Here is an 11,000-nt window from a genome sequence, read left to right as displayed (position 1 = left end):
AAAAGGGCGATGCCCTTCTCGTCTCCTGTGGTCATTCGCCATGGTCGAACCGAATGGGACTTTTTGTTTCGGTCACATTCGTTTATGACATCAAGTTTTGTTTTCGTTTCTGATATCAAGATTTTTTTGCGATGTTCTATTATCGCATCAATCGCTTCGTTTTGTCAAATGATTGCTGCTGCTGGCAGTTCGTTGGGGGTCCGTAATAAAGCCTCAAAAATAGCAGGTAGCAAAACCCGGTATAAAGAAGAAACAAAAGCAGCGATTGATTGAAGAAGTCCAACGCAGGCACAAGAAAATATCGATTGTGCGTCTAACAACCTTGTCAATATCCCGACCATTTCCGAACTTGCTACCTTTTCCCTCGTCCTGCCTTCTCGAAGCCTCTGCACAGATGATCACGACAATTGAAGTTTGAGATGGCGTCAATAATTTTGCAAACGAATTTATGCACTCGCAGATGCTGCAGCTGTAAAGCAGGCAGGAGACGCGTCAAGTGGCTTTGACTCGAGCTCTATGAACTTCGAATCCAAGATAAAAAAAGTTATCTTGACAATTGTGCGGAATCCACAACTTGAGGCATCCTTATAATAACAATTTATGCTCGAAAACTATTTATGCCTTCTCGAAGCCCTAGTACATGTAAAGGGTTTTGTAAAATCGAAGCTGTGCGCTTAATGAAGGCTATTTCTTCAAACGGAGAAACATCAGTTTCAGATTTCGGAGACGTTCGTAGGCGGGATCCTGCAGGTCATTTAACAACCGTGACAAACGGCACAGCCGGCACAGTCCCAGCATATAGCTGGGAGAATGTTCGATGGTCAAGTGACGTCGGAAACGAGACAGTGCTACACGGGCGCTCTTAGTGTGCCGTGAGACTGTAGTAATATGGAACTGGACTAGAGACCGATACTATTATATCGTAGTGCGCCAAAGCTGTAGCTCGTTCTTCGTCACGATTGGTCACGAAAAAAAATGTTATCATGAGATAATCAGGCAAGAGCAAAGGGATGGAACTGGCAGGTAGGCTAAGTGCACTCCTTTGCTTATTAATACATGTTAGAAGGCTCTGGGATGGCCGCAAAACAATCTCCTACTTACCTGTACTCTACAACCCAACACGGCAGCAACGTTGAACAATACAAAGGAGACATACAGCACGGAAAGGAGATCGTCGACTTTTAAAACCCGCGACGACTGTATATCCAGACACGCGCAGCTTTGAGGACTTTACCAGCCGGAAGACGCTCTCAACGGCACACTATCATCACGTGGTCGTGGCGTGAAATCATTTGCACGTGGTTTGGCAAGGTTGTCTCGCCCGATCTCATGCTTGTTACGCGAGATAATACAACTGGGCGCATGGGAGTGATGCTGTTTCGTGCAAGGGAGACACGTCGATAAGATCCGACGACGCCAAGGCTGCTTATAGGCCAAAGAAGCAAAAGTTGCGTCTATGCTGAACGCACGTGCTTGACCGATAAAACCGTTGGTATTATAGCACTCATGTAGCTCACTGGACCTTCAATCTTCTTGCAAAGGCTCATTTCGACTTTCCTTCCATCTGACTCAAGCACTAGTTGCCATGCAAGTGCTCCACGATCGATATCGAGTCACACGTGACCTCAGCGCCACGCTTTACGGGTGTGTGGTCGCATGCGAAGACACCCAAGGTGAGCAGAAACCTGAACCGAAAACTGCTCTGGTATCCCCCGTCGTAGTCAAACAAGTGTCGCTAGAGCGCATGGCAAGTGTCGTGAGAGACTTCCCTTCCGATGGCCACATGCCGGACAATCCGTTCGTCGAGAAAGAGATCGGCGACATCCTACGCGTTGCTGGCGGACATCCCAATCTCGTGCAGTACAAGGACTCATTCGTCGACCAAAAGACTTTGTACCTGGTTTTGGAATACTGTGCGGACGGTGATCTGTACGATTACCTCAGTAGGCGAAAGCAGCGTACCATGTCGTGCTCCAATGCTCTCAGTGTTCTTTCCCAAGTGGCCATGGGTCTGGCGTTTCTACACAAGCACGGAATCGCACACCGCGACATTTCGCTCGAGAATATCATGCTGCACCGAGGGAGGTGCAAAATCGGTGACTTTGGACTCGCCACACGCGCTCTCAGCGCCAGTGGCCGACACGTGGGCAAGAAATACTACATGGCGCCCGAGATCGTCGCGGGCGAGACGTACGACCCCAAGGCAGCCGACGTTTGGTCGCTCGGGATTGTGTTCTTCATTATGCTCACGGGCTCACCGCTCGTGTCTTTGGCATCGATGGCTGTCAAGTCGTTCCGTACACTACAACAGGCCGGCATTAAGACTGTACTCCAGGCCTGGCGGGTCGAGCCAACCATGTCAGAGAGTGCTGTGGATCTTTTGTCGGGCATGTTGCAGGTCGATCCTCAGAAGCGTCTGACGGTTGCTCAGGTCTTGGAGCATGAGGCTTTCAATACGTCAGGGAGCTGTACCAAGACAGCCTAAGCTCGCTGACCAGTAAAGTGACCAGCATCATGCGCTTGAAGCACTGTAAATGTTGAACATTGTAACATAAAAGTAAAACTTACCCGTGTAGATAACTTCCTCGTGTTTGGGTGCAACGTACATCAACAGCAAGTATCCGTTGGTTTCGTCTACTACAGTGTATGTAGGTAGAGGCACCGGCTTTAGATACAAAATCCAGAGGCTAATTAGAGTATAATGGAGAGGCCGGTGGTTTCGCGTCTTCTGAGCGCACGATCTCGCCTGAATTTGGCTCATCAGACTAGCCACTTCTCCGTTTTCTTTGGTGGTGGCACTTCACTTGGCATTCTGTAAACTCAAGAGCAGACATAAAAGCTAAGCAGGTCATCGGAATTCCAGTCCACCGGTCAATATGTGCCGCACCATTCAACCGCCGGGCGTTTTCTTCATGCCATCAACAGCGATGCTAGAAGAATTCCACTTCCTCCCGCCGCCCGTTCCGCTGCCGCTGTGCCTCAGTTATTTGACCAAGATCGCAGACGCCGATCCCCCGCCTTTGCTGCAGCTACCGCCGACGCAGGCGCTACGGTGTGGCCTAGAATTTGTGCTAAGTGCAGAAGGCGTGCGCTTCACGGATCTCACCTTCGTGGGAGAAGTTAAAGCTCGCATTGCCGAGCTCATGAGCACGGCTTCGACTTTCGATACGTCGAACAATAACTCCCGTCTGGCCCAGAAGACCCTCAAGTTCAGGAATATCGCGCAGCAGGAACAAAGTGGAGATGTCGCTATCCGTGCTCTATGAAGATAGAAGCGTAGGTTTACTTCATCACCTTGTCGAAACAGATTCCAACCAAACTTAATTAATCCTTGCATTTTTTTGGCTTTGGCAAAAGCGCTAATATGCGTCTGGCACAACAGTTTTATTTTGAAGGTTCTATTTTAGGTTCTATAGTACCCGTTTCAAAGTACAGCCTTTGTGTCAACCCCCAAAATGTGCCATGTATTTTATTTTTTGAAGAGTAGATTTGGGCTATATCGTGGCTGTACATGTAGAGTAGATTTCCATGGTCTCTGTCATACCACTAATGTAGAGTAATTGATAGTTGGGAAGGTATAATCAATGTTCGAGTACCATTCGATATTGAGTTGCTGGTGTGGATAAAACTCTATAAACTAGGGCGAATCGAAGGCTGGGATAGTTTAAAAAAAAACGAAAATGTATTGTTTTCTTACTTTTTTTTTTAAAAAATGCAAAATTGTCGTGTACGAAACGCTTACTTTAAAGCCCGGAAAGAGGTGAGAACGTATGGGATGGAGCCAAACCACCGTACCAATTACGGAGTAGGTCGGCGCGATCGATCGCAGCTTCGTGTAGAATCTCCGATGCAGGACCAACTGAAACATACCGGAGTTTGTTGTACGTAGAAAGCGTAGCATTTCTCACAACGACGACGCTGCCTTGTAAAATGTCTTCATTGGCGAGGTGACCCCACGTCATACAAACTATTTGGTACCCGGAATCATCAACAAGGAGTAGCTCTCGCTTATCAGTCGTCTTCCCCTTCCGCGTTACAATACGCTTCACCGAGCCCAACCGATGCACAATAGCAATAGTTGTTGCTACAGACCCGTCCTCAACTGCCGCAAGGTTGGCAATTGTAACGGTAGGTATTTGCGGGGCATCCAACAAAGGAGTTTGGGCCAGGTGAATATCCGCATTGGATCCGAAGGATATCTCAACGCAATTCTTCGCCGAAAACGCAGGTTTTATCCGGCCGCCGGAGAAGAAGCAACTGTTTCCAGGAACAATGACGTCACCATAACTTGTAATTGCCTCGTTGAACAGGGTAACCAGGTAAACGATCTTGGGTGAGTCGGCAACGAAAACTTCAAGCAATGTACCATTATTTTGCCAGGTTTTCCATTTACGCACGGGATTTCTTGCTATCACACGCGCGATAAACGCCCACGGAGAAGGTGTGCTGGGCTTTAAGTCCTGAAGAGGATAAATGCGCGCAGATTCAACACCAGTCTGCGCGCTGCTGACTGAAGTTTGGGGGTATTATCGGCAAAATCACAAACGGCACCATCTTGTTCAGATACCGAGCAGACTCCCAGTCGCGCGTCCACTATTATTTGAGGGCAAGAGCCCTTGACAGTGGGCGACATCTTTTGGCTACTTGCGAAGCTGTCCCGAGTCCGGAATTTGGAGGAGATTGTTTTGAAGCTGTGGTAGAGATCATCGCGAGGCCTGGATCACGGACCGTTCCTACTGCAAGCTTGGTCTTGAGAGTTTTCCGATCACAAAGGGGTAGATCAACTGCCGTTGTCACTTTTGCCGTTCCCACTGCGACTTCACTAACCGCGGCACGAGAAGTCTTACTTGGAGGAGTCACCATAGCTAGATTACGGACTGCTGTAGGCAGCTTGGTCTCGAGAGTTTCTCGATCACATGGACGAGGAGTCACCATAGCTGTGCAGACAAGCGAAAATTGTCGAATGACAACAGGAGCAGGCGAGCAAATTGTGCGGATGGACGAAATATGTCAGAAAAAAAGTGGAGAGGTGCTTTGAATGAAAGAAGAGAAACGATTCGACTGAGTGTAGACGATTACCGATTGATGGGTTCAAGTAGACTACACAGTTTCAGTAACTTTACCACCGGCAAGTTACTGAATAAAAATGTTCTCGCTCAAATCGAACAGTTACCCGGTAAACCGGACAGTTACCGGCTTCAGTCTATCGGCTTCAGTTACCGCGACGAATTAATCCGATTTGGGCTGGCTAGCCTTCCAGACTATCCCAGTAATATGCTTGCCAATACAAAAAAATACAGGAGTGACTCTCACAAAATTGTTGCTTTGACTTATCAAAAAAACGAAACACACAGCTTCAACAACCTCCCTTTGTTCTTGGTCGATACGAGCAAGTGGAACCTACAATGATGCAGGTCGAAACTAAGGCTTTTTGTAGTGGGATATCGATGTTTAAGAAAATCATCGCGTTCTCGCAAATAATTCTCCAAAAATCTCTCATTTTATGTTTGACCTATCTTTTGAGCTCATATTGAAATCAATTCAATTTTCTATACATACTAACCTTTAAGAAAAGCATGCTAGTATGCTTGTAACCATTTAGAACCTTCACTTTATCGCCTAATTGATTGCACACGAGAAACAACAAATTAAAAAATATTCAAGACGTAGAGTTAAAGTTTCCAATAACGTAGAAATGGAGTAACTCAGCTAGCCACAAGGCTTAGACCACTCGAAGTTACGCCTTGATGCACGTATCCACAAAAGAAATTGCAGTCTCCAGTTGTTTTGCTGTTAATTCGCTAACAGCACTGTCTCTGTAGCCGTAGTGTGTTACTGCCGCCTCAATGCATTCGTGCAGCTTGTTCTGTTGTTCTCTCTTCTCTTCCGATCGAAGATGCGTTCCTGCAACGTGACCTTCAAGCTGTTCAATTGTCTGCGTAAAGTGGTTCTTGATCTGATGGTAAAAGTCCATTTTCGTCATATATTGGCGCTTCACGTCCACTGATGGGTCATTGACGAGAGCAGCCACGTCCTCTCCGTTAAATTCTCGCTTAGGCAGTGGAGGTAGAGGAGGTGGGGCGATTTCGGTGTTCCCAGCGGCGCAGTGGTTGTACATCCAACGGACCAACACGTCATACTCATCGGTCGTAACAGAAGCCGTCGCCAGTGTCTGCAAACCGGCACTCACACAGTCGAACGTTCGCTTGTAGCGGTACATCATCCTCTCATGCTCGATATCTGCGCGGTCTTTGATGCTTTGGAGAAACTGGAATATTTTATCAGCAGAAATGGAGGAAGAGTGGTCGGTGTTGACACGGCCAACGGTTTGGTCGGAAGGTGCCAGCAGATTCCAGTCCTGGTCGACAAAGCTTGCCAACGACGCGTCCACAGTCGTGATCAGAGGCTCTGCGTTACGAGAATTCTCGACGGCAAATGGTTCACGTTCGTCTGCACTTTTCACTGCCTGGTGCTCAGATTTGAGCTCGTTTTCGGTCGTCGCTGCCTCGTTATAATGACTCGCCGCTGGAAATAAGCCAGGGATTGAATCAGGTTCTCCGTTGTGCCAGTTTTCTGGGTTCAACTCAGGTTCGTCTGCAAGCGGCGTGTACTTGTGCTCTGACTCTGGTATCTCATCTCGGCTATCCATTGAAGTGCCGTGTGCAGTTTCTTCTGGCTCGCCGTTGGTCGTGTAGGCGTTCTCCTCTGAGACCGGCCCGTGCTCTTCTCTTGTCGTCAATGCTGGGTGTTCTCTCTTTAATAGCTCGACTTCAGTGGTAATTAGCCCACCATTGTAAGGGTCTTCCGAAATCAACCCAGTTTTCTCACCGTCAGTGGCTGTAGGGCTTAGCTCCACCTCAGTTGCCGTAGGTTTCGACTGCTGGGCTGCGATACTAGACTCGGTCTCAGTCGCTTTCCCCGAGTAAATGTCTTTCACTGAGGCCTGGTGCTGTTCTGCTGCTTCATCGGGCGTGTACTGTTTCACTGACTCCGGAGCTGGCGGTGTTGTTTCTTGGACGTATACGGTCTGTGTCTCTGACTGAGCAGGTTCGTTTTGCGCTGGAGTCGAAGCAAAAGCAGGCTCTTGAGCAGTGGAAGACGTAAGTGAGGTATTAACTTCAGAGTAAGAAGCGGGTTGAGAGACGGCCGACGATGCCGTGGCTGTCGTGACTTCTGCAGGGATTTCCTGGCTAGCTTCGTTCGGATGAGCTATGGCGGCGCTGACAGGCGTCGACGAAGAAGAAGACTGCGGCATCGAGGCTTCCACTGACGCTGATGTGACCGAAGCTATTTGGGCTGTCGTTGTATCTACAGCTACTGGGGTTTGAGCAGCAGCGCTAGCAGGGGTGCTTACCTCATTTTGAGGTGATAGAGCTGGGAGCAGGGCTGACGATTTAGAGACTGTCGTTTGCTCTGCAGACACTGCCCCCCTCGTCGGCCCCGTGGTAGTTCCCGACATCCCTGTGGCCATCTCAGTCGCTGTCTCCGTCGGGGTGACCGGAGCTGTGCTGGTAGATGTTCCTGCACTCGCTCCCATCGACACTCCACTCTGTGTCCCCGTCGATTGCACTGAGGCCGTCGTTGAGCTTGTCCCTGCGCTTGTCGTTGCAGCACTTGCAGTCGTAAGTTTACTCTGGAGCAGATACTCAAAGTGCTGATTGGCGCTGTAGTTGTCGCAGTTCCTCAGTACGAGTCTCGGGGTAGAGAACAATACCCCACTCCCGTCATCCAGACACAGATTCGCCTTATTCGGCTGAGTAAATTGCATCGTGGCGCGATCGTAGTCGAACGTTTGGTCCTTACTGGTATCACAAGGCGCCAGACGAGTATCAGCCTTGCCTGCCTTCTTCACACCGCCGTCATCCACACAATAGTTGACCTTCTCTGCACTTCGAATGCGCTTCGTCGACGCGTCATACGTGAAGATTTGGTTCTTGCTTTGCTTGTTACACTTCGCTAGAAGTAAGGGCGTGGCAGCGATCGACGCACTAGGACCAGACACACACATGCCAGTCTTACCAGCGACCCGTAGGAGGAACTTGGCTCCACTAGCGACCGCGTTCAGAACCTTCTGCTGTTCGGCTGCCAGTGTAGCTTGGGACAGCACTTCGAAGTGCTGGTCCTCACTCTTTGCACTGCAGCGACGGATTGTGTACTTTGAGGCACTGGCAGTGTTGCCACCGCCATCGTCCAGACAATAGCCGTCTTTGGAAGGGTTTTTGAGCATCAGAGTGTTGGAATCAAAGGCGTAACGTTGGTCGGAGCTTTTAGCGTCACATTTCGACAGACGCGCCCAAGTGAAGCCTGCCCAGCCACCTCCATCATCCAGACAGAGTCCTTTCTTCTTTGCACTATAGAACTGGTGGGTTTTACTGTTGTAGATGAAGAGTTGGTTCGGGTTACTCGGGTTACACGGCTGTCCCGTGATTGCTGACTCGTCGGGTTTGAGGCGACCTCCGTCATCTGCGCACAGATTGGGTTTCCCAGCTACTCGGAGCAGGACTTCTTGTCCTGACAGAAGAGCGGGTTCCTCGGTCGATAACGTAGAGCTCTTCAGTGTCGTGACTAGTGGCGATACGTTGACCGTTTCTAGACTGGAAGCAGGTTGCCAGGATTCGTACAGGATAAGAGCTCCACCAACGGAAAGAGCAGCACTCGTCACAGCCAACGCCATTTTCGTCCATTTGGGCCTCATGGGGCGGACTTGATGGGCGTGGAGACTTTTGCTAGAGTCAGGGTTGTCACTCCCGTAGGTGTCCGGCATGGAACCTGTCAGCTCTTCAATATGACTTGCTCGCTATCAAGAATCTTTGCAACTAATAGTTCGTGTGGTCGAATCATGAAGGACTCGGCCTACGCGAGGCTCTTGCCCAGCGATCTTTTCATGGCGGCGCTTGGATACTGGAACGTGCGGCCTAGAAGCACTGTGAGATCTTGCACCTTCACGTACATGTATTTTGAATCCCGACCAATTTTGCCGAATTGGATGAGTCACTCGCTTACAAATTTCCTCTTTTTTTTCAAAACGGCAGATTTGCGCTAGCGTGCGCGTTCATTCAAAGACCCGAGCACGTAGAATGCACAATAAGGTGGACCAAAACCAAAACTCGCGTAGTCATTATTTGGGTTAGAGATTTGGACTTTTTCTAAATATATTATGGCACTCGTTATTCAGCCAGACTGGGTAACAAGAGACAGTACAATTACACCAGAATACACCCGATTAGCATGCCCGAATATGCCAGACTCGTGAAGAGCCGGACACGTCATCAGTTGATGTGTCTTCGGGAGTATACGTATAACCGGAAGCTCGATGTCTGTCGGTTTCGAAACTTATATCTACAAGACATTCAGCAGACTGCGCTGGGGATATCTAACTCTCAAGACAAAGTGCAGGGTGAATAACCCGGAGGTAGTCATGCCATCGACACACACAAACAAAAGACCAAATCATTTAAAACTTGTTCAGCTAAATGCACATGCAGAGATACCGATAGCGTAGATACTGCAACTCCTTCCTACTTAGCGCACGCATAGTAGTAGACCCGGCAAATATCTCGAATGCCAACAGCATGTACATGCCACAATTGTAGCTATCGACCTGCACTCCAAGATCACTCTCGTACATTCGGACTCGGTACTTTCTTGGGGCGAAGTCTGGTAGCATCGTCACCAATTCGTGAGCAAGGGGGCGAACCTTCACTCCGTAGCTGGAATTCATCGGTTCGTAGACTAATACGTCTTTACATGTCAGGTCAATCATGACAGAGCACCAGTGATTCTTGCCGCAGATGATCGGAATCAAAATCTTCTCACCCGTAACACCTACAAACACGCCCTTCATCGTATAGATCGATAAATAGCCATTCATAACGTTCCCCGCGATGGACGTGTCGACTCCAATCGTGTCTACTCTTTCTGCAAACAGCTTCAGCACTAAAATGTTAACGGCGCAATCACCCAAGGGCGACTTGCCAACGAGCTCCAGCGCTTCCACCTATATTCAAGAAGATGTTATCAAAGCTAGTAAATCCATTGTATCAATAAATGTACGTTAACTGTACCTGCACGAACAGAAGTGGGATGGCCTTCAGCTTAGCAAGTATATCTGTGGTGTAGCGGGATCAGCAAAATCTGCGAGATTGCCAGATCCAACTTACCAACTGCGCCCAGACACCGACTAACGGAGGGGGTCCCCCGATGATCCGTGTTCTGCTGAACTTTCCTCACCTTGTGTACCCGTCGGTAGGGCGGGATCTTGCTCTCTCGGTAACTTCCGAAGAGTTCAAGTGGTGAAGCTTGAGTGTCTTGGCGAGACGTGGGGATGGGGTGGAGCAGCAGTGGAAAATCTTCACTCTGCGTCCGTGGATTGTTCCGAATCCTAAGCGAATATTCGAGCTTATGGATCCGGGGCCTAGATCGTGGATCTGGCCGTAGGGCTGCATTACGGGTGTGTTCCCTTGCCTTTGTAGTTCCTTTGCGTCGTACTTGCCGCCTCCTGTGACGGGATCTTGAAAGTTGAGAGCCTCTAGGGTGTAACCGACCAAGTAGTAAATTCGGTTAGCCTGTCGGATCTGCACAAGTAAAGGAAAAGCTCACTAGGTTGTAGGATCTGGCCAATGTATTATCCAGTTATCACTACCAACACTAGATTCGCAATTCCCAACCTTCTCCGAGCTCGTACGGCCAATGTAGTTCCGGTTCTTGAGGGCAGGAAGGCACTTGCGTGATACGGTGCAAATTGAGTTCTGTATTGATATTTAAGCCTATACCTGCCTGGATTTCTACCTTCTATGTCTTGCATCTGCTAAATCCCTTACCAGGCTCGGCTGCATGTCCCTTCTTCCCTTGACCCATCATCCCAGCTGTGTTATCTTCAGATCCACCGGATCCATGACGTAATCATTATGGTCACCCTATTATGGGTACACTCATCCGGATCCAGGTCGCTTGGATCCACCTCACTGTAATTGTACACTCGCCGTGGATCCGAGCTCTCC

General features: G+C 49.0%; 3 protein-coding genes across 3 annotated transcripts; 2 read left to right on the top strand and 1 right to left on the bottom strand.

Moving 5' to 3' along the window:
• Nucleotides 1–1,585: 1,585 nt before the first annotated feature.
• On the top strand, nucleotides 1,586–2,485 carry PITG_19294 (protein kinase; the record flags this gene model as incomplete). The annotated part of the gene is made up of 1 exon (XM_002997041.1): nucleotides 1,586–2,485. One exon carries the CDS (start codon nucleotides 1,586–1,588, stop codon nucleotides 2,483–2,485), a length of 900 nt encoding a protein of 299 aa, XP_002997087.1.
• A 442-nt stretch (nucleotides 2,486–2,927) lies between these two features.
• Nucleotides 2,928–3,266, top strand: PITG_19293 (uncharacterized protein; the record flags this gene model as incomplete). The annotated part of the gene is made up of 1 exon (XM_002997040.1): nucleotides 2,928–3,266. One exon carries the CDS (start codon nucleotides 2,928–2,930, stop codon nucleotides 3,264–3,266), a length of 339 nt encoding a protein of 112 aa, XP_002997086.1.
• Nucleotides 3,267–5,737: 2,471 nt separating this feature from the next.
• On the bottom strand, nucleotides 5,738–10,860 carry PITG_19292 (uncharacterized protein; the record flags this gene model as incomplete). Its single annotated transcript, XM_002997039.1, has 10 exons — nucleotides 5,738–6,705; nucleotides 6,829–7,186; nucleotides 7,355–8,744; nucleotides 8,858–8,915; nucleotides 9,532–9,732; nucleotides 9,817–9,997; nucleotides 10,065–10,108; nucleotides 10,161–10,180; nucleotides 10,231–10,528; nucleotides 10,821–10,860. The coding sequence occupies 10 exons, from the start codon at nucleotides 10,858–10,860 to the stop codon at nucleotides 5,738–5,740; spliced, it is 3,558 nt and encodes a 1,185-aa protein (XP_002997085.1).
• Between the last annotated feature and the right edge of the window lie 140 nt (nucleotides 10,861–11,000).

The sequence above is a fragment of the Phytophthora infestans genome, genomic scaffold (genome assembly GCF_000142945.1).
Source record: "Phytophthora infestans T30-4 supercont1.89 genomic scaffold, whole genome shotgun sequence".
Classification (NCBI taxonomy): Eukaryota; Oomycota; class Peronosporomycetes; order Peronosporales; family Peronosporaceae; genus Phytophthora; species Phytophthora infestans.
This window is presented reverse-complemented; position numbering and strand designations above follow the sequence as displayed.